Below are 22,318 nucleotides of genomic sequence, written 5' to 3'. Positions count from 1 at the left end.
TTGGAACAGCCTTGTCTTCAACCCTGGTGGCAGGGGGACAACATCCAGGCTGGGGGCTGGTGCCCTGTCCCCTGGGCTTCTAGCCTCTGGGGCTGTACTAACACTTGTGGCAGGAGGAGCCACCCCCAGCCCCTAGCTTCACGCTGAAGCTCTGCCTGCTTCCACAGCCCAGTAGCCCCTGGGGCTCACAAGGGATGTAGATTTCACTCGTACCCACGATGCTGCAGCCCCCGCTGCTCTTGAGGACACTGGTGTCCCCTGGACAGTACATGAGTGTGCTGACCACACTTGGCTTGTAGAGGATGGCGCCTTTGGAGCTGCCCACAGCTGCAGGAACAGGAAGGGATGCTCAGGGCCCTTCCCTGAAACATCTCGGCCAGGCCAGGCCCCCACCTGCTGCAGCTCACTTCTGAGGACATTCCCATCCCAGCTACCAGCTTCCATGTCTCTCACTCCGGCCACATAAAGTGCTTAGCAGTTCCCCACGTGTCTCTCCTCTTGCCCCAGAGCCCTATCTTCTGCTTCACCCTCTCTGTTTCTATTTGTCTGAGCCTGCTTCAAATCCTCTTTCTCCAGAAAAGCATCCCCTTGTCTATATGTTCCTTGCAGCTTCTGGGGCCTGAAGCACTGGGACCACGCTGCATGTGTGCTCCTGATTCTGACTCCCATAGACTTGGGTAGCTCTGAGGGAGAGCCTCTCCATCTGCCAGGAGCTCCAGGCAAACAGAACTCTTCCTTTGGGGTGGGGAAAGCACGCTGAGGTTTGGGCAGGGGCCAGTGTGGTCTATTATGGGTCGAACAGCTCCCAAGACCCCAGAACCGCTGGGGAGGGCTCATCTACTCACAGATATTCACGGGCCCAACACCTTCACACAGCCTGGGGGTGGGAGGAAAAGGAGACACAAGGGAACTGCATCAGAGAATGAGGTCAAGAAGCACGCGGCACCCCACCGCTTCTGCCTGCTCCACGGACCCTGTCAACGAGGAGAGCCTGTGGTCTGCATGCTGTTTTAGATTTTCCACGACTGCGGGATGGGCAATGGCGGCAGCAGCAACCAGAGGGCAGGAGAATAGACGTACCTGGTGCCCATCCTTGACTTACCTGTGCTCCTCGCCCTCCAGCAGGCGCCTGTACGTGGTGATCTTGATGTCCAGGCCCAGCTTGGAGTTCATCACCTCCTGGTACTCCTTGAGCAGGCAGGCCATGTCCTGTTTGGGCTTCTGCAGAGCCTCCTCCAGCCCAGCCAGCTTGCACTTGGCGTCGTTGAGGGCCGCCTCGCCCTGCTGCTCTGCCTCGGCTATGGCACCCTCCAGTTTGCAGCGCTGGGAGGAGAGGGCACAGAAAGGCATTACGGGGCGCCCTGGAGCCCTGGGCTGACTCTTAGAAGAACAGAGAACACAGTCGTTGTGAGACAATTAGAAACAATATATATTGGTCTCTGCCCCCAGTTTCTGGACAGAACTCCCCCAAACCTTGTAATTTCCTAAGTGATAAGCACACTAAGAGCATCCTTTGTTCTAACATTTGGTCTTTGACCCTGGTTTCTGACACAGAGTCCCTAAACCCCTTAGAATTTCCTGGGTATTGGCAATGTCTTTTGCTTAATTAAGGTGACTCTAGGTGGGCTCCTGGATGGAGGCTGGTCACCAGAAAGACCAAGCCATGATGAGAAGCTGGGAATTTTTAGCCCACCCCGCAAATCTCCCGAGAGGGGAGAGAGGCTGGGAACAGAGGTAATAATTGATCATGCCTATGAGAGGAAGCCTCCATAAAATCTCAACAGTAGAGGATTCAGAGAGCTTCCAGGTTGGTGACCAGGAGGAGGTGTGGGGAGAATGGCACGCCTGGAGAGGGCGTGGAAGCTCCACACACTTCCCCCATACCTTGCCTTTTCCATCTCTCCCACCTGGGTGTTCATCCGCATCCCTTATCATATGCTTTTATAATAAACCGGTAGATGTAAAGGAATCTATTTTCCTGAGTTCTGTGAGTGACTCCAGCAAATTAATCGAACCTGAGGAGGGGGGTCACGGAGACCTCCAATATAGAGCCGACTGGTCAGAAGCACACTTGGACTTGTGATTAGCATCTGAACTGGGGGCAAGCTTGTGCGACTTGGGGAGCAGTCCCTAACCTGTGGGATCTGATGCTATCTCCAGGTAGGTAGTGTCAGAAGTGCGTTAAGTTGTAGAACACCCAGCTGGTGTTGCAGAACTGGTTAGTATGGAAACACCCTTCCCCCATATCTGGTATCAGAAAGTGCTGTGAATGTGATAGTGGGAGGGTAAAGGAGGGACACAGGAGGAAGAGTGAGTTTTTCCTACAGTCATGGTTATGTGCCAGATTCAAATCTGCTGTGGGTTTTCATCCTAGGATTGTGACATCTGGTTCCTCTGGGGGATGGGGACCAGTTCTCCTGTCTATAACACCTCAAGGAGTTCTGTGCGTTTCCTCTAGGTAAGCCAAGCAATTTCTTTGTGACTAATAGATTTTAAGTGTCTGTCTGGTCTTCACTAGCCTAGGAGAAGAGAGTGAGTCTGAGTTTATGAACTCTGCGGAGTCACCTTGAATTTCAGGATCATAGAATTAGAGTCTTTGGTTGGAAGGGGCCTTGGAGAACATCTTTTCTATACTCCCATCTAGTGAAGCATCCTTGCTATTCCATCTTTTTTTTTTTTTTTAAACTTCATCTCTTTTTCTATTTTTAAATGTTTTTATTTTATTTATTTATTTTTGGCTATGTTGAGTCTTCGTTGCTGTGTGCAGGCTTTCTCTAGTTGTGGTGAGCAGGGGCTTTGTTGCAGTGTGTGGGCTTCTCATTGCGGTGGCTTCTCTTGTTGCGGAGCACAGGCTCTAGGCACATGGGCCTCAGCAGTTGTGGCACACAGGCTCAGTAGTTGTGGTGCATGGGCTCAGTAGATGTGGTGCACGGGCTTAGTTGCTCTGCAGCATGTGGGATCTTCCCGGACCAGGGCTCGAATCTGTGTCCCCTGAATTGGCAGGCGGATTCTTAACCACTGCGCCACCAGGGAAGCCCCTTGCTATTCCATCTTGATGAAAGCAGGTTGCCCAGCCTCTGCTGGGGGCCTCACTGTTCCCTGAGCCTGCTCATCCTGCTATGGGTCCGCTCTTCTGTAGAAAGGGCTCGCTCCCTCTCGTGGGAGACAGCGCAAGTTTATTCCCTCCTCAACTGGGCCCCCAGGGAGGATGGACCCACCCATCGTGACCAAGACCGGATGGCGGGTTACCCTGTGATGGCCTCATCTGGGCTTTGACGTTCTCAATGTCTTGCTGCAACCACTGGATCAGCTTGTTTATTTCCAGAATCTCGTTCTTGCAGTTATGGAGGTTGTCACAGTGGGTCCCGGCTGTCAGCCGCAGCTCCTCATATTACCGGATAGAGAGGTCAGAACCTGGGCACCCACACTGTGGTCCCTCCCAGCCCCCTTTCCCACTGTCCCCCGTGTCTCCTCTCCTGACTTCCTGGGTCAGGTGCTTCTGGATTCTTATACTTGTTCTGTTCCCCATCCCTTATCCATTTCTGGTCCTTTTCTGGGCTACTCCTTATTCCTTTCTCATATTCCAGCCCTGAATCTTTAGGCTTATTAAATTCTCCTCTAAGCTCCAAACTCCCCTCCTCTCTGTTTAGTGATTCTGTGTCTTGTCCTTTTCTCTCTGCCCTGGGATTTCCCTCCTTTTTGCTCCGTCCCTGCTCTGGACCTTGGAAGGGGATTCTGTGCTCAGCCTGGGGTACCTAACAGACCAAGGACTGAGGACACAGTATGTCTGCCCCCGCCAGGGTGAATATGTTTGTATATTCTCCTTCAAAACAATTGAAAACAAAATGCAATATTATTTCCTATCTTGGCTTAACACTTTTTTTTAAAACTTTTGCACATTGAATCTAATTTCTGAATAGTGTGTTATAGATTACATTAATAGATTAAAAAATTAGCCAACTTTATGTTTTCTGCATATAATGGATAGGAGCGTTTTGCATAGAAAATGCAAAACAAGATAAGCACAAGTCACTCTCTTTGGTTATTGTGAAAAAGCCTGTAGTTGCCCAATCAATATCCATTCTCCTCTTCTTCAAACAGAAGCCCAGATAAGAGAATATTTCTCAGCTTTCTCATCAACGAGGTGCACGGCCATTGCTGGGTAGGGCTTCTAGGAAAGCTGTTTAAAGTCAGAGATGACTCAGTTGTCATGTTTCTTTTGCCCTCTCTTCTTCTGCCTGCTTGGAATGAACATGTGAGATTGGTGGTATCGCAGCCATCTTGGGACATGGGGCAACCATGAGGATTAAAGCACTGTGCTAAGAATGACAGAATAGAAAGCTAGAAGGAGCCTGTGTTCCTGATGGTAACATAGAACCCCAGAGTCATCTGTGGGCAGTCTATTTCTTTACTTTCAAATTATTTGAGAAAAAAGTAAAAATCAAATTTGCTTCAACTGGTATTATTATTACTGATTTCTGATCCTCCCAGCTAAATACAATTTTTAAATAATAGAGTTATCTTTCTGGTTCTAACTTAGGAGGATGGGAAACTGAGGTTATTTTCCCTGAGCCCACCTGACCGATGAATGGCCCAGGAGAGCAACTGGAGGAGGGGCCGGCCGGAGCAAAACCTGGCCGTGGGTGAGCCACAGACGGAGTCACAGGGAGCTGACTCCAGGCCAGGGTTTGATACATTGATCACCATGGATCTCCAGAAAAAGGGTAGAGCATTGCTTGGGACACTCCCTGGAGATTGGTACCCATTGCCTTCAGAAAAAAGTCTAAAGGCCTCAGTGCACCTCTGCAGATCTGCTGTGATCCGGCCCTGTGTCTCCAGCTGCATTTCCTTCATGGTGCTTCCTTTCATGCTTCTCCGGCCTGGCTCCTGCTGGCCCTCAGCCAGACGTCCCTTCCCCCATGCTCTGCTTATGGAAATCATACTTGGCCTTCAAGATTCAGCACACATCCCAGTGCCTCTGCCTTTCCAGACACAATTTGTTACTTCCGTCATCATCCTACTCCCTTAGCCTGCAGCTCGGCCTTAGCGGTCACTTCACGCTCCCTCGTATTTCAGTTTGGCTGGTTACATGTTTCTCTCCCGTGGACTGCAGTTTCCTTGAGGATGGGGATGGTGTGACTCTTAGTATCCTCATGGTTCCACACACCCCAGTAAGGCCCTCCTTCCCTGGCCACCCTATTGAAAACCGTATTCACACCACACTCCCTACCCTTCACCCTGATTTATTTTCTCCATAGCACGTGTCCATCTAACATACATCCACTGTACTTATTTGTCTTGCCTGTCCCGCCCCAGCCCCTGCCTCTGGAATGAAAGTGACACGAAGGCAGGGATTGTTTGTGCTGTTCCCTCCTGGACCTCCAGCATCTAGAATGGTGCTTGGCAAACGATGGATGCTCAATAAATGAATGAATGAATGAATAAATGAGTGAGTGAATAATGAATGGTGCCTTTCACAGATAGGGTGGGCAAGACTGAGATGATAGTATTTGTTAAATCAAATTGCCCTCAGGGACACCAACTGCCCTCCCAGCAAGGCCCTAATTACCTAAGTCTGGGGCCACCTGAATCACGGCTTCTGCTCCACTATTAGTAACCACCCCATGCCATCAGCCTCCTCCCATGCCCGGAAGCCCAGAGTCCTCTTTGCCGTCATTGCCAATTAGCATTCCTTGAATGCTACCTAGGGGAGCACTTCCAGTGAGTCTGTGGGTGAATAAAGCTGGGGAGCTCTGATGACAGGCCTGGGCTGTCTGTGGGGTCTCCCACACACTCTGCGGAGACCTGGCCTGAGGCCTGGCCGAAACAATGGGGGCTGGGTGTGGCATGGCCCTCAGTCTCTCCTCACCCGCTTCCTGGGGGATAGTGGGTCTGGGGTCCCCCGGGCCCCGCCTGGGCCTCACCCGGCTCTGGTACCCAGGCCTCTGCTTGGGCTTTGCTGCGGCTGGCGATTTCGTCGTACTGGGCCTCGATCTGGGCAACGATGCCGTCCGCCTCCAGCTCCTGGCTCTTGTCCATCTTCACAGTGATGGAGGTCTCTGAGATCTGAGACTGCAGCAGGCTGATCTCCTGGGGGTGGGGACCCCGGGTGAGAACGAGTGAGCTCTTTGAGGATAAAGTGGGGGAGGGAGGAGGGAAGAAAGAGGAGACCCAGCTCTGAGCTTCCCACAGCAGATTTGCGCGGGCTTTGCCTAGCTGTCCCGGCCTTCAGCCACCAGCCTGCTCCTTGTCCGCACCCTCCAGTTACACAGAGACCAAGAGCCAAGCTCTGGGCCGTCCGACTCCTGGGAGTCTCTCTGCCTGAGTACCAGCTGTCCCATGCTGATTTCTTCACTTGCTCACTTTTAAGCCTGAAATGTACCCACAGGGCAGGAGCTTTCCCACCCCGTCATCCCTATAGAACTGGCCCCTGGCTGACCACCTGTGGGTACCTCCTCATATAAGCTTTTCAGGAAGTCGATCTCCTGGACCAGAACCTCCACGTTGGTCTCCACGTCAGCCTTTATCAGGAAGGCTGTGTCCATATCCTGCGGCCAGAGAAGTGACAGTCGTAACCTGGGGCCACCCCTCCGCCAGCTGGGCCACCTCCCAGGCAAGGTGGTAGCAGGTGGCGGGTGTGGGACCCACCTTTCCTCGCTTAGGCCCATGTGGAAGGGAAGGGGTGACAAAGCCAAGGATGGAGTGCGGGGTCCCCAGCCCCAGGACCCCATGCCTGGGCCTGGCATTCTGATGGGGAAGCATCTGAAGGGAATGGGGTTAAAGGAGCTTTGAATGCATTCCTCAGAGCTCCCCGTGGACCTCAGGCCAGAAAATACGTCGCTATCTATGTGAGGGATCAACAAGATGATTTTCATCTCTGGGAGTCTGAGTCAGAGTCTTTGTTTTGGCTTTGATTTGGCATTTGCAACATCTCCAGCTTCTCGGGCAGGTGTAAGTACAACCCTTAACACGAGTTGGGAGGTGGAGGCCAGGTCAGTCCCTGCCCTTCTGCAAGGGGTGGGGGAGGCTGGCCTTCCTCTCTCCCAGGGTCAGTGGGGCTGGCACCAGGGTCTGCGGGGTGGGCGGGCTGCAGGCACATTTGGACACGGTCCAGGGGCTGAGTGTCCCCAGGCCCAGTGGGCCAGCTCAGGGGGCCTTCTCCCTCCCTGGGCCATCCTCCCTCACCTTCTTCAAGGCAACGAACTCATTCTCAGCAGAGGGCTGCAGGGAGAGCTCCTCTTCATATCTGGTGGAATGGGCAGGGGAAAATGTTTTAGTTGGGCTTGTGGGGTCTGGAAGGGAGTTGGTATCAGGCCTGAGGGTAGGAGCCTCTGGGGGCAAATCTGTGTCTCACCGTCTGAATGCCCTAGGGAGGCACCAGGTCCAGCCCCATCTCTGGACACCTCTGGCTCCTCCATCCACTCAACACAGATGACTTTTATCATAGCCTCTCATTAACCACTTTGCAAGTTTACCTTCCATGCCACTGGCCAGTAGCCTGTTCCTGTGTCGAATCATTCTCTGGGAAGTCCTTCTTAAAGCTACCTTTATTCTCTCTTGCTGCTGAGGAAGCTTACCTCATCTAGTTGTTTCCTCTGGGAGGGCGGTGAAGAGTTGGCTGCCTGTTGCTGGCACAGCTGTCTTTTCTGAGTTGTTCTGAGAGTTGGCTGTAGTCACTGAAATCCCAGCTGACCCCGTGCCCCTCCTCACCAGGAGAGTTCTGAGCCTGGCCTCTACCTGCAGCTCACTTGCAGAAGTAGCAATTACTCGCTTTACCAGATCCTCAGAGACAGCCCGCCTACTTCCTCTAGGCTCCAAGGGAGCTCCTCACCCACTCACTGCCCCCGAAGGCAATGGAATCAGGGTCAGGGGTTTAGTCTGGCTGAATGACTCAGTTTGATGAGCGACATCGATGCATTAAAAGCTTCCCCATGCTTCCTGACGCCCGTCCTTCCGTTTTCCAGCATAACTCTGCCGCTGCGCAGGCTCTGGACACTGAGCCTGCCGCCTGGGTTTCAACCCCAGCTCTGTCCTGTGCTAGTCATGTGACTTTGGGTAAGTGACTGGGCCTCTCTGGGCCTCAGTTTCATCATCTGTAGAATGAGGATAACACTGGTCCTACCTCACAGAGCTGTTGTGTTACAAACATCACACTTAATGTCTGCAAAGTACCACACCAGTGCCTGGCACAGGGTACTGTGTATTTGCTATTATTGTTAAAATACCATCTGGTCTCATCCTTCTCCTATTGCCCCACTTTTAAAATCAAAAGTCCTCATCTTGAGCTGCAAAACATGTCCCCCGCCCATCTTGTATCCATCAAGAAAGGCATCGCTCCTGCTGAGAAGGCTGGCCTTGCCCCTCCCATGACCTTACCACATCTCGCCTGTCACAGTCTGCTTGAGTTGCCCCCTCTCACTTGCACACTCTGGTCCTTCCTTGTCACCTGCTCCTGTCCCATCTTCTTTTCTGTGGTCTACTCTGGACTCCTCTTTTATAAGAAACAACTGGAATGAAACATTTCCTTCAAGGCCCTGAGCAAAATGGCACCTCCCCCAGGAAGTCTTCCTGAGCCACATCTGCTCTCTCGCTCTCTTGGGGTTCCTCTCCCCTCATGCCTTGTACCACCTTGTAGCTGTTGGTGTGCACGCATGGAGGTCTGTGCTGAGTGGACCGGGGCATCTTGAGGGAAAGAGCCAGACTTTCCCAACTTTATCACACCCACACTGCCCAGCACAGCGTCTGGCCCCAAGGAGACATGTGGCTGACACCTGCAGCGTGTGTGTCCCCAACGTGGCTCCGTTCCACCAAATCCTTGCTCTTAGCATATTCACACTGTCAATGGAGATGTGTCTCTTTCAACCCTCCCCCACTGGCATGAGAGACCCACCCAGGACCATGAGGCAATTTATCTAGGCCTCAGCTTCTTGCAAGAAGCACTGAATCTACTAGCCTGTGAGTTCTTCATTAACACATGCTTATCCACTACCTTCTGGTGTGTGAGTCAGGTCTGGAGCTGTTCTCAGGGAGGACCAGTTATACAACCTTCACCACAAAGAACTGGGAGGGAGACAGGGAGATGGAGCAACTGGGGGTGATGACTTGCAGTTGCACCAGGAGGAGGCAGGATGGGATATATTGTATTAGCCCAAATGTTGCGAAGAAATCCCAAGAGGGGCTTATCAGGAAGAAGGAACAGTGGGAGTCCAAGCTCGGAGGGAGGAGGGTTTGGGGATCTGTTTGGGGACTAAGAAGTGTGCAGGATCTACCAAGGGACTGATGGAAGATAAGGCAGAGCAGGTGGTAGGTAGGGCAGAACCCTGGAGTGCCGGGAACGGCAGGAGAAAACTTGTTTTACATGAAGAGAGGAAGAGCGTGGTGGGAAGGGAGATGAAGACAAATCCGCAATCTCAGAGCTTCTGCCGTGTGCCAGACAGGCAGTATCCTAGATGCTCTGCCTGCATTATCCCACCTGATTGTGTTACCACCTAATGAACTAAGTTTTCAGCTTCGCATTTTATAGATGGGGAAACTGAGGCCCAGATCATTTATGTCACTTGCCCTAGGTCCCCCGGCTGGGTGGCAGCAGGGCAGACTCACTTGTTCTTGTAGGCCTCCAGCATGTCCTGGAGGCTGCAGAGCTCCGACTCTAGCCGGTCCCGGTCCCCGGTCACGCAGTCCAGCTGCTTCTGAAGGGCACAGATGTAGGTTTCGAAGATGGGCTCGATGTTGCTCTGGCAGCACCTCTGTTGCTGCATGAAGTTCCACTTGGTCTCCAGCAGCTTGTTCTTCTGCTCTAGGAACCGGACCTACAGCCAAGAACAGAATGCTATGGGGGTGCGGGGACCCTGGGGACCATGGCTGGCGAGAGTAAGTGCTGGTGGGGGCAGTGGAATCCATCTGTGCTCCCACTCCCAACACGCTGCTGCTGTGTCTCTGTGTCTCCCCTGCCTGGGGTGGCTCATAAGACCCCACCTCCCCCAGGGTCACACGCTGTAAAGGAAAGAGGGCTTTCCCAAGAGGCCTGGGACAGGTCCTCCTTCCAGCCGTGCTTTCCTCCCATGAGCCTGGTAACCTGGGCCGAGCCATCCCAGCTCTTCAAGCCTCACTTTGCTGCCGAAAGCTCCTACTTGGGATCTTATGGGGAGACCTTTGTACGTCTTCATACTAATGTAAGCTGGTGAGTATACTGGGAATTGGGGTTTCTTCAATTACAGCCCAGGGGCACTCAGGGGACAAAGCGCAAAGGCTTGGTGCTAACACTTGGTGCTACTCTGCTCCATCCTGCTGGCTGAGTCCAAAACATGTCCCTGTCACAGTACTGTGGAGAGCTGCTGGCCCAATCCTTTATTTTTGTGGCTTGGAAACCGAGGTTAGGAGAAGCTGAGCGAGTTGGCTGTGGTCACCCAGCTAAGCTAGTCACTGGCAGGGCACACACGGTCTCTGGTCCTCGCCCTGGATTTTGCATCTTGTGCACCATCTCTCAAGAAGATGGCAGAGGAAGTAATGTTGCCCTCAACGGCCCCATTACCAGGAGGCTCCTAGCCTCATAGAAGGTGGTGTGACATAGCTGACGATCAGGGCCCACGTTGTTAGAATGAGTTTACAACCAGAACCTAATGAGCTTTCAAAATAAAACTGTAAGTTTAACAGTTCCCATTTGCTAAGACAAGTTCCTTTTGGGAGAATTTTGCATATATTAGTTCCTTTAATTCTCCCAAACCATCTCTCCCCCCTACCCCACTGGGCAGCAGGGTCCCTGAGGCTGGGAGGCGAGTGGTTTGCAGAGGGCCTCAGGGTAACAGTCAGGAGTAGAGCCAGCACAAGGGTCCAGGTCTCCTGACTGCCAGTTCAGGACTCTTTGCCCTAAACTTGGGGTCACCAGAAACACCAGCTCAGCCCTTGGCATGTATCCTGACTTCAAGAGCCTCCCTGGGGTATAGGGACAGGCCCAGAAGCAGCTGAGGTGACAGGCCAGTCCAGCGCCTTCCAAAGGCAGCACATCACCCTTCCCTGAAGCCTTTCAGAGCTGAGGCTCGGGGGTTGACAGATGTAAGACTTTGGTCACTGCCGCTTTGTATCCCTAGCTCTGACTGCCCCACCTTCTCCTCATCTCAGGCCTAAGCTGATAGCAAATTCCAGGGTCACAGTGCCCACCCCTGCCTCCAGGCCCAAGGGTCTCGCCCCAGCTCGTGCCCTCAGAAGGCGGCTCTTTCGTTAAACCCTCATCAGGAAGGGCAGGCCTCTGCTTCCTTGGTTTGCCCTTTCAGTATCTATCATTGCTTTGGAAGTTCCTCTTGTAGTCTGACCTCAGGGCCCCTTGGTGATTTTATCAGATAATATCCAGAGACAGATGACATATTAAAAAAAGGACAAGCAAGCAGAAATGTCTAGTACTGAGCCTGATCTAACCAGCTTTCAGTGATTAGGGGTCGTGGAGCAGAGGAGAGGCCAATGGATCCACCATGGCTACTCTGCTGTCAGTCTCTCCCTGCTCCTGGGGCAGCCACAAGGTGCTTTCTGCCTCCCATGGCCCTGGACCCCTGCGCCCACCCTCCTACCTTGTTGATGAAGCACGCAAAGCGGTTATTGAGGCACGTGACCTGCTCCTTCTCGTCCCTCTTCACCCTCTGCACGGTCGGATCGATCTCCAGCTCGAGTGGGACCAGCAGGCTCTCACTGATGGTGACGGGGGGGATGCAGACAGAAGGCTCGCAGGCGGCACCCACGCGGTACCCGAAGCCAGGCAGGCCACACCTGGAGGTGACCCGGGGCCTCCCGAAGCCCACGTTGCACAGGATCCGGGAGCCGAGGCAGCCCAGGGCGCGGAGGCCTCCGCGGCCCACGGGCCGGCATGGTCCCTTGCTCACTGCGTAGTGGGTGACCATCGGGCGGGGAGCGGGGGGGATGGCCGAGCATGAGCTGAAGCTCCGGCTACCACATCTGGAGCCGTGCTGGAAGGAGCGGCACGACACGGAGGGAGAGAGAAGCAGGGAGACGGGGCCCTGGCAGGAGGGCGGGGGCGCGAGTTACAGGACAGCTCAGCCTCTACCCTTTTGTCTGGTCGGGGATGGAGGGCTGAGCTGGGCCAAACCCCAAATCACCACGAAATCAGGTTTATGAGCTTGGCATACCGGCAGCTGCTGAGTACCAAGGTGGGTAACTAGGGTAGCAAAGAGCAAAGGGCAAAGGGCAGGAGCCAATGGTCAGTGCTCGTGGGTCTCATAAAAATCCTATTTGTCCGTCTTCCTCGTTTATGCGGGTGATGAAAGGGGCCAACCAGACAGATATGTTTGGCGTGTTCAGTGGCTCGGCCTCAAGGAAAGGGAGAGTTGGGACCTTATGCCCTTTCCTGGGGTCAGGGGGAGGGGCGGGGCATGAATTATCTACCTGGCTGCTCCGGGATTAGAGGCCAAATTAGCTGTGCTTGAGGATGCTCTATTCCCCCAAGACTGTTTCTATGTTTTTCTGCGCATGCTCCAGACCCAAGCGCCCTCCACGGGCTCTGAGCTGGTCCTAGAAGCCCCCAGGGAGGGAGGCTTTTGGCGTGAGAGAAGCCTCCCTCAGCAGGCCGGGGCCCTGGCCTCCTCAGGCCAGGCGGAGTCCTGGCTCTGGCTCAGCTACCTAGCCACTGTCCCTCTAGGACTTCTGAGATAGAAGGCTCCAGTCATGTGACTGTTGTCTCCAGGGCCTGGTTAGTCGAAAAAAGGCTGCAGGGGACTCAGGAGGAGATGCCTTGTGCTTGAGGAAGGGAGAGGAGTGGATGCTTCCCCGAGACTCTTTGGGGCCCTGGATAACTGTTAGCATATTTGACGCCATCTTGGCCCATACAGCTCCTCCAGTCCTTCCCCTGACCCGACCTAGGGCTGTACTGTGCAGTAAATTACTTCTCTGTCATCAAGGGCTTTGTAGTTAACAGATATTTTTTAATAATCATTAGGAACACGTGGCCCCTATGCTCTGTTGGTCCCCAAGCAACGATGACAACTTTCCCTGACATATTCCCGGCACCCACAAGACTAGTTACCCATTCATAAACCTTGACTTAAGAATGCACGTCCTGTTTCCAAGCACCTACCCCCGTACCCCAAGTTAACTCTAAAATTGTCCCGATGGCCCCTCGGTGATGTGGAGTGCAGGTGCAAATGCTTCCAGATCGTTGTCTACCCAATCCCACCCTGTGAGTAAGTTACCCTGTAATAAACTGATCCATTGATTAAATGGAGCTGTCTGCCTCGTTTTTTGGTTTCAAGATAACTTCTCAGTTAGGTGGGCACTTTTTGTTCCCTCCATCCTCCAACTGGCCCCCAAAATATGTACTGTTGTCAGCCATTAAGTCAGGGTTCCTTTCCCTGTCTCCCCACCCCATCCTGAGCCTCCCTGAGGTAGACAGAGCCTGCTCTGGGCCGAGGACATCTCTGGGGATGGTTGTTGCCCTCAGGAATTGTTCAGGTGGAAGCAGGATACAGGCTTTCTCCCCAGCACCCAGGTCACAGCTCTTTGGAGATGCTTGAAACGCCTCGCCTTTCCATCAGTCCCATCAGTGAAACCACTGTGGCCGACTGGTCTTTCCCTTCCACACTGTGACCTTTTTCCAGATCAAAATCAAGTCAACAATAATAGTTACATTTATTGGGTGCCTACTATGTGTTGGGACCGCCCTGAGCTCTACATCCATTATCTCATGTAATTCTTGTGATGACACCATGATGCAGTTTCTATTTTACAGATAAGAAAAGTGAGGAGCAGAGTGGTTAAGTAAAACTCCCAAGCCACACAACTTGTCCAGGATAGGCTGGGATCCAGTCCCATCCTTTCTGATGTCACCGTGCTCTACTGCTCTGGTGGGGAGGAGTCTGGGTTAAGAATCAGGGGTCTACCGCCAATATGCATAGTGTCTGCTCTGTTGCTCGGCTTTCCCACGTCTAGATTAGGAGACTGGAACTCAAACATTTCTTGTGCATGGCAATTCTCAGTCTAACTGTGACATTTCACTCTGTCCCCTTTTGCATTGTCTTGACTTTGGGTCCCGGAGCGCTGGGGAGGGAAGACTGGGGCTTGGGGAGGTAAGGGGTGTAACAAGAGACCGTGGGGGATGGTGGAAAGCAGAGGCGGGGTGAAGGTCCTGTTGCACGGTGTCCGGGGAAGGGGACTCTCATTTTGCCCTGGAGTAAGCATTGTGGGCGCATGGAACCTGCTCCCGGAGAACTCCATTTCCAAGGTCGCCCTCTGAGTGTGGGTTAGGACACAGACTCAGTCAAGACCTAGCGAGCTCGGTGACATTTTTTTTTTTAACATATTGGAGTATAATTGCTTTACAATGGTGTGTTAGTTTCTGCTTTATAACAAGGTGAATCAGTTACGCATATACACATATCCCCATATCTCTTCCCTCTTGCGTGACATTTTACTGAAGCGATTTCAGGGAAAAGGCAGGCACAGGGAGCAGGCAGTTCAGAAGGGTTTGAGCCGTCAGAACGGGACTGACTTTTTTCTGAAATCATGAACTCTGTCTTCTTTTGAGCAGCATGGCAACCAGTCTGTATTGCCTTTGTAGTGCGTTTTGGTCTTGAATACATGGCAGGTGTTTTGAGGGCTTACAACTCTTTGGACTCAAAGGGGAACCCACCCTGTGAAGGCCACTCAAAAAGATCTGTGTCTCCCTCACTCCGCTATTCCACCGCCACCCTACCTCTGCTTCCTTCAAGGAGCTGAGTTCATGCCAGCTCAGGGCAAGGAAGAACAAAGGAAGAACTCCCTCTTTCTTCCAGGTCTGCTATCTTGGAACTTCCCTGTGGGCAGGGAATCTGGTGGAAGGCCTTAAAGAGTTTCAGCTCTGGCCAGAGCTGGGGACAGGCAAATCCACACCATAGACATTTCAGAGACAGGGAGATAGACACACAGGGTGGTAGAGGATGAACAGAAAAGGGAAGGAGGGTGAGGGAGAAGGTGGAGAGGGCAGGGTAAAAAGGAAAGAAAACTTTCCAGAAGAGAGATGTCATGGCTAGCTCAAAGGAAAGAGAAAACTCTTGAGCCTGGAGGATTCTTTGGGGGAAGACTATTTCCCAGGGCAGTTCTGATACAGGCTCATTAGGTTCCTTTCCCTGGTGTGTCTGTTGCAGGGTCTGGGGCCCAGCTGCCTTGCCCACACCCTCACGTGAGCCTCCCTCCCTCCCCATCGTCATCGGGACATTTCTGTTTGGGACAGTAATTCTAATATGGTCTTAAATGAGGCAGATGTGGAAGGAATCTGGCTCTGAACTCTTACACAATGTAGCCCCAGGCCGTGGAGAAATTTTGGGTTCTTGATTACATGATTCCATTCTAGTATGAACAGTGGAGTTGGTAATACTTTGAAGGGTGTCCCATCTCCCCAGCTCACTCACTCTACTCCAGCTACCTGGGCCTCCTCTGAGCATTTCTGGATCCTCGGTCCCTACAGGTTATCCTCCACCATCTGCCTGCCACTGCCCCCTGTTGTCAATTTCTCCATCCCCCCAAAATGGTGTAGTGATTCTCTCCGTGCTGTCCACCTCCTCCACCGTAATGGAAGCTCCAAGAACTTAGGTCCTTGATTGTGTTTGCCCAGCACTGTACCTGCAGCCCTGAGCTCAGTGTTGGGCTTATAGAGGCACACAGCAAAATGCATCTTCAGGGGAGCCAGTTAATTGTGCTATGTGCTTCCAGAAGCACCCAAGGGCTCACTAGGTGCCACTTGATGTGAGTAATTGCATCATCCTGCAGCCGCTCTGGGAAGAGTAGCAGGTAAATCTGAGCTGGGCTGGGTGAGCCAGGTTGTTCAGATAGTTCTAGGGAAACCACGAGTGACAGGCAGTTCTTTTGTCTGACAACAGAACATGCTCGAACTTTTCACATCATCTGACCCATCAGCTGCCCTGGGAAACCTCACATTTTCCCTTGGTAGAGGAAGCAGCATCCGCCCCGTCAATTCTAACTCAGGCATGGAGCGAGCGTCAGAGAGGAGACCAGGGAAGGGGCTGGCAGCCTCTGTGCTCTGCGCTCCTCTCCAGAAGCGGGGAGCAATCAGCCCCACTTACCGTGGCGTAGAAAGCCCTCAGGAAGTTGATCTGGTCCATTAAGGCTTCCACCTTGGCCTCCACCTCCACCCTGTTCAGGTAGGTGGCGTCCACGTTCTGGGCACAGAACATGCTGTCACTCTGAGTCTCACCCTTCCTGGACTAGCTGGCCGCTCTGTCTGCGAGTTAGGCTGGAGAACTTCAGCTCCCACAGAGTAGAGTGTTTCTCTATCCCAAGCTATAGATGGAGTGGAACGCAAGGGGGGATCCAAACTCTGTGTGCACCAGGGCTCTCAGGAAACGCCCACCTGCTCATCAGCTGGTGTCACGTGGAAAGACCTCCCATGTCACCTCCATGCTGTGAGGACAACCTGGCCCATCCTTGGCCCTTGGGCCCCCCTGCCTCTGGACTCTCCCAGCCTCCTCCTAGGATTCCCCTCCTCCTCACACTCTGCCCACTCCTCGCCTTCACGCACTGCTTCTCCCTTCTTCCTCCTTCTCCAGATTAGCTCCGGGGCTGATTCTCTCCCTCCCTCTGCCCATCCCCGCCCAGCAGAAAGGTCCACAACTCCTGGAGCTGGTCCCCGTCCTGTACCCATCCCTGAGCCCAACTTGAGGTCCTACAGACCCAGCTCATCACAAGGCCCATTTTGCTTCCCCTTTCCCTGCACCGGACCCACGTGGAGGAGGGGGCTGGTGTCAGGATTTACAGCTCGGACTTGGGTGCCCTGGATCCTGACTCGCTTCTGGTTGTCTGGGTAACCTGGGGCAACTTATTTAACCTCCACAAACCTGAGTTTTCTCACTTCTAAAGTAGAACCTGCTTCCAAGATTGGCTGCGCAAATTAAATAAAGCCTTGTATACAGGGCCGCTGGCTTAAGTGGCAGCTGTCACTCCCGGAAGGGGCCGCCTGGGCCTGGAGGCAGGATGGAGCATCCCTGTCTCCTCACCTTCTTGAGCACCACACACTCATTCTCCGCTGCCGTGCGCCTGTTGATTTCTTCTTCGTTCCTGCGGGAAGGATGAAGTGGATGGGTGTTCGGAGCAGGGGTTCTGGGAGTGAGGTCCAGCAAGGGGGTGGGCTGTAGGTGGGTCTCCAGAGCAGACTGGGAAAATGTGCTGCTGTAGCACTGTTCTCCTGTTTGTTACACATGTGCCCCCCACCCCAAATCCATCAAGCAACCACCCCTGTCCGAACAAAACCCAAACTCAAAACAGCGCAAAACAGAACCACCCCTCATTCTTTCTGAGGTTGCTTTCTCACAGCTTTGCTCCTAAGAGGTCCCATGAAGGGACGGGATGCTTCCTTTTACCTCACGGTCTCGCCCAAGCCAAACAGGGGCCCTGAGGGGAGGAACAGAGAACAGTAGAGGCGGACAGCCTAGGCCTAGGCCGGTGCCTGCACCCCATGGCACCCTCATGTTGCGTCACTGTTCTCTTCTCAGCCCCTGACCCGCAGCCTGGGAAGCAGATTCTCCAGGCTAATAAGAGACCTCCGCTTTGCCCCCTCCATCAAGTTTTCTCATCTTCAATTTGCCCCTAAGCAGCAACTCCACTACCCCCTGCCCCCCTGCTCACTGATCTCTGGGAAGGAAGTTTTATGTCTGCTCTAGGTAACCCATTTCCCACCCTACCTCCTAAGCATCAGCCAACCCCACCCTCTCGGAGGCTCTGGACAGCTGGGCTGTGGGCTTTGTCTCTTCCGCCTACCAGCTGAATAACCCAGGGCAGGTCCCTTAACCTCTCAGAGGCTTTTTCCCCGTCTATGAATCAGTTTGTTGTTATGTTTTTAAGACCACAAAGTACTAACCCACGTGATGGATATAGCCAGAGTCTCCCCGGCTTTTATGTTGCTTCTACTGTCCAGAGAATTTTCAGTACTGTGCCTTCCTCTAAGTTCTCTGGGAAAACGGATCTGATTTTCCTTTTTGTTTCCTCAAGTTGTCTTTTCATTAAATCTGACCATCTTGACTTCACCCAACTCCATGCAATTGTCCTTCATGTTTCCCAGTTCACAGTCCCTCCGCCAGAGGGCAAGCATCACATGGCCCTACACAAGCCTCTTAGACACCTGCCACAGGAACATCACCATCCTTTAACCAGCAGCACACTCCAACAGATACCCCCACCCCCCTATCCCTCCAATGTACCTCTTTCCTTCTCAACTTTGAGCTTTTGTCTCCTCCTCCAGGAAGTCTTCTTGGATTGAAACACTGTTACCCCACATTTGCATGATCTTATAAATTATCTATCTGCACTTGCTTCTCTTGTCTATGTTTGCGTCACTACACGCATATACCTAATCATCAGTACAATAAAAATAGCTAACACGTATGTGCCAGGCATTGGGCAGCCTACTAAGTACTTAACATGCAAGTTTTGCTTTAATATTCTCAATCCCCCTATGAGGTGGGTACTATTAATATCCCCTTTAACAGACAAAGGAACTGGGACTTAGAGAGGTTAGTTTTCTTCAGGTCATTGAGCCAGTAAGTGGTTGCGCCAACACTGTAAACCTGACTAGATTCTATAGTGCTGTCCCACAGAACTTTTGTGGTGATGGAAATGTTCTGTATCTGCATCCATTATGGGACCCATTAGTCACATGTGGTGACTGAGCACTTGAAATGTGGCTAGTGTCACTGAGGGACTGAATTTTAAATTTTATTTAATTTTAATTAATTTATATTTAAATAGCCCCATGTGACTAGTGGCTACCATGTTAGCACAACTCTAAAATCTGGACTCTTACTACATTATACAAACAGTAACCAAAACTTATCAAGTCACTTACTTTGTTTGGACCAAGAACATTAGATATAAATTAAAACAATAAAAATAAGAAATTATTTGTATCTATAGGCAAGAGCATGCCGCTATGTTTAGTGGGGTGTGTGTGTGTGTGTGTGTGTGTGTGGTTCCAGGAAGAAGGCAGCAAATATGCCTCCTTTTTCTTCATTTCCCAGCCTTGGCCGGGGTTGGGGTGGATGCATGAACATTGTGTAAGTCAGCAATGGGATTGGGTTGAACAAATGTGAGCATGAGATTCTATGGGTGTAGTTCATAACTCATGAGTTGCTACTTGTATAACCTTGGATGAGTTGATTGCTATCTCAGAGTCTTACTTCCCTCATCTCCAGAGTTTGCAGGGTTATGTGTATCACGCTCTACGTGCCCATGTTAGTTTTCATCTCTAAGCCCAGCCCCACCTCAAAGGCTCAACATTCTTTTTTTTTATTTATTTATTTTTGGCTGCTTTGGGTCTTCGTTGCTGTGCGAGGGCTTTCTCTAGTTGCGGCGAGCGGGGGCCACTCTTCATCGCGGTGCGCGGGCCTCTCACTGTTGCAGCCTCTCTTGTTGCGGAGCACAGGCTCCAGACGCGCAGGCTCAGTAGTTGTGGCTCAGGGGCCCAGTTGCTCCGAGGCATGTGGGATCTTCCCGGACCAGGGCTCGAACCCGTGTCCCCTGCATTGGCAGGCAGATTCTCAACCACTGCGCCACCAGGGAAGCCCCGAGGCTCAACATTCTTGACTGCAGGGTCCCAGTTCTTCTCCTGAGTCCACCTCCGTGCCCTAAGCGTGTGCCCTGTTTCCCACTGGCCTGGACACTTCCGGAGAGCAGAGCCTCCCCTGGAGCCTCAGGGCTGAGCTGCCACTCACTTGTTCTTGAAGTCCTCCACCACGTCCTGCATGCTTTTCAGCTCCATCTCCTGCCTCCAGCGCTCTCCCCCCAGGCTGTCCAGCTGCTGCCTCAGGTTGTTGATGTAGGCTTCAAACATGGGCTCGAGGTTGGCCCTGGTGGCTTTATGCTCCTGCAGGAGGCTCCACTTGGTCCCCAGGACCTTGTTCTGCTGCTCCAGGAACCGCACCTGGATGGGGGAAGAAGAGAATGAAGTCTGGAGAAACTGGGGAGGCAGAGCCAGACACCCCAATTAATACGGGAGAGAGGAAAAGTATGCCCGTCTACCAATGATATAACTGACAACTCCAGGTCAAAATGGAAAAGCCCATCAAGCCACCCCGATGTTCTCTGGGGCTCCACAGAACTAGTGCAGTGGACCTTGGAGACTTTGATGGGGAGCCTCCGTTCCCGGGGTAAGTGTCTCTACAACACCTGCTCTGGGTTAGGTTAGTTTCCCCAGGGAATTTAACAGCTTCACTCTTCCCTCTGTGTTGACTGAACCAGCCGGCATGGCTCCCAAAGAGGATGAGGGGAAATTCCCACAGGTCCTGCGGGGCAAGCTGGCCCCACCTGCAAATACCTCTGCCCCCGGGAGGTGCTTGCTGAGCGGATGCGCTTTCCCACAGGGAGGTCGTTGGGTGACGGCTGCGCTCTGGCCGGGGCCTCTCCAAAACTTCCTGCCAACCCAACCGCATGGACCAGATGCAGCCCCCGGCTCACCTTGTCAATGAAAGAGGCAAACTTGTCATTGAGGGTCTTGATCTGCTCCCGCTCTTCTTTCCGTACCCGCTGGATGTTGGGGTCAATTTGCAGGTTGAGGGGAGTCAGGAGCCTCTGGTTGATGGTGACCTCTTGGATGCCTCCAGGGGGACAGATGGAGAAGCCAGAGCCCCCATAGCCCCCTCCAGTTCCGCCCCCATAGCCGAACCCACCACTGACCCCAATCTCTCTGCTCGCCCTGCCATCAAAGCCACTTTGGAAGCTGCTGCTGCAGCCACTGATGGAGACCCGCTTGGTCCCCCCCAGGTTGTAGAGGCTGAGGCTTCCACAGCTGGCCCCAGCGCCGCTGATCCTTCCCAGTCCTCCACTGCCCCCCCGGGGAGTGGGCCACAGAGACGGAGCTGAAGCGAGAACGGCCGGTGGCTGGGGTGGTGGCTGAGGCCGTGCTGAAGCCCCTGCGGCTGCCGGTCTGGAAGGTGATAGTGGGCTGCCTGGACATGGTGGCTGGGAGAGGCTGGCGAGGAGAGCTCCTGATGTGGGTACGTGTGGAGGGGGATGGAGGAGACAGGGCAGCTGGGGCGCCCTGGCCCCCTGGGCTGTTATGGGCCTCTGGGAGGGGAGGGGCGGGGCGTGCTCAGGCAGGCCCTCTGACGGCATCTCCTTGGCATCCACCAACCCTGAGCCCACACTCAGCTCCCCTCTGGAAACAGTGTAAAAGCCACTGGTTGGTTCCCTGACATCCCTCCCGCATGTGGAAACTCCTTTCTAGTCGCAACTTGATCAGCAGATGAATGAGAAGCAGGTAAATTGCTTTCAGTCTCGTCCTAATCATGCATCTTATAATGGACTCGGAAAACACTGCCTCATTTCTAAACCGCTCTCCTAGGCCTGGGACCAACTGCCTCTTGTCCAAACATCTTGTGTCAACCCCAGCGACTGCGGTTCACTGTTTCCTGTTCCTTTCTGTCCCTTAGGTGTGCATCTTATTCCTGAGCACTTTCTGGGCAATTATCCCCCCTCCCGACCCCGTCCCCAGCTCAAGCAGTCCCTCCAGATCTTGAAAATCCTGCCCTACACTCATCTTTATCAGGAATCCACCCGTTTTGATTGCCCCTTTATTTTACTCTGAAGCTGCCATCTCTATTGCATGGGTCACACACGACATCCTGGGGTGTCAGTGTGTGCATCCGTGCACACACGTACGTCCTGTCCATTCCTATATAACGTGACCCTCAAGGCCAGGTCTTCTGCCTGCGTGGAGAGCAGTTGAGAGAGTGGGAAGATGGGTTTGAATCCCAGCCCTGCCGCTTCCTAGTGGTGAGACATGGGGCCAGTCATGAAACTTCTCTGGGCCTCGGTGTGGGTGTCTGTAAAGTGGGGTTTGTGATGACTATTCATGGCAAAACAGCTTTTGCAACGCTGAGGACATGTAAATGCTGAGCCAATGTTTGTTGTGTCTTCTTTCCTGATATAATCACGCGTGTGTGAAGGAAGTGCCAGCAGGGCATCTGTCCTGAGCAAGGCCTGCGGGGATTCGAGAGACGCACAATACACGTTCTTTTTCTTTAATAACAGGCTTGTGGTCCTGTTGGGAAGACAAAATGAAAGCACACTGAGTAGCTTATGAAAAGGTGGTACGTAGTAAAACACCACCTCTTGGCTCTGTCTCAGGTCTCCTATTCCAGAAGTCTCCCTGATTGGCCACTTTTCCTATTGATGGCCAAGGATCCTGACCCTTTAATCCTTCATCAAAAAGCCCCAGTGGCTACACTGAGTAGAGGACTTGTTTTTTGTTTTTTGGGTTGTTTTCCCTGTTAGTCTTTAAAAAGAATTTTTTAAAAATATTTTATACAATTTTAAAAGGTTACTTTCCACTTAC

General features: G+C 52.7%; 1 protein-coding gene across 1 annotated transcript; it reads right to left on the bottom strand.

The window, feature by feature from the left end:
- Positions 1-1,098: 1,098 nt before the first annotated feature.
- On the bottom strand, positions 1,099-20,938 carry LOC133101334 (keratin, type II cytoskeletal 75-like). Its single transcript, XM_061206017.1, is given in 8 exon segments — positions 1,099-1,319; positions 3,262-3,385; positions 5,920-6,090; positions 16,059-16,154; positions 16,989-17,049; positions 19,698-19,906; positions 20,440-20,817; positions 20,819-20,938. Coding segments are annotated over 8 exon segments (1,380 nt in total).
- Between the last annotated feature and the right edge of the window lie 1,380 nt (positions 20,939-22,318).

The sequence above is a fragment of the Eubalaena glacialis genome, chromosome 11 (genome assembly GCF_028564815.1).
Source record: "Eubalaena glacialis isolate mEubGla1 chromosome 11, mEubGla1.1.hap2.+ XY, whole genome shotgun sequence".
Taxonomy (NCBI): domain Eukaryota; kingdom Metazoa; phylum Chordata; class Mammalia; order Artiodactyla; family Balaenidae; genus Eubalaena; species Eubalaena glacialis.
This window is presented reverse-complemented; position numbering and strand designations above follow the sequence as displayed.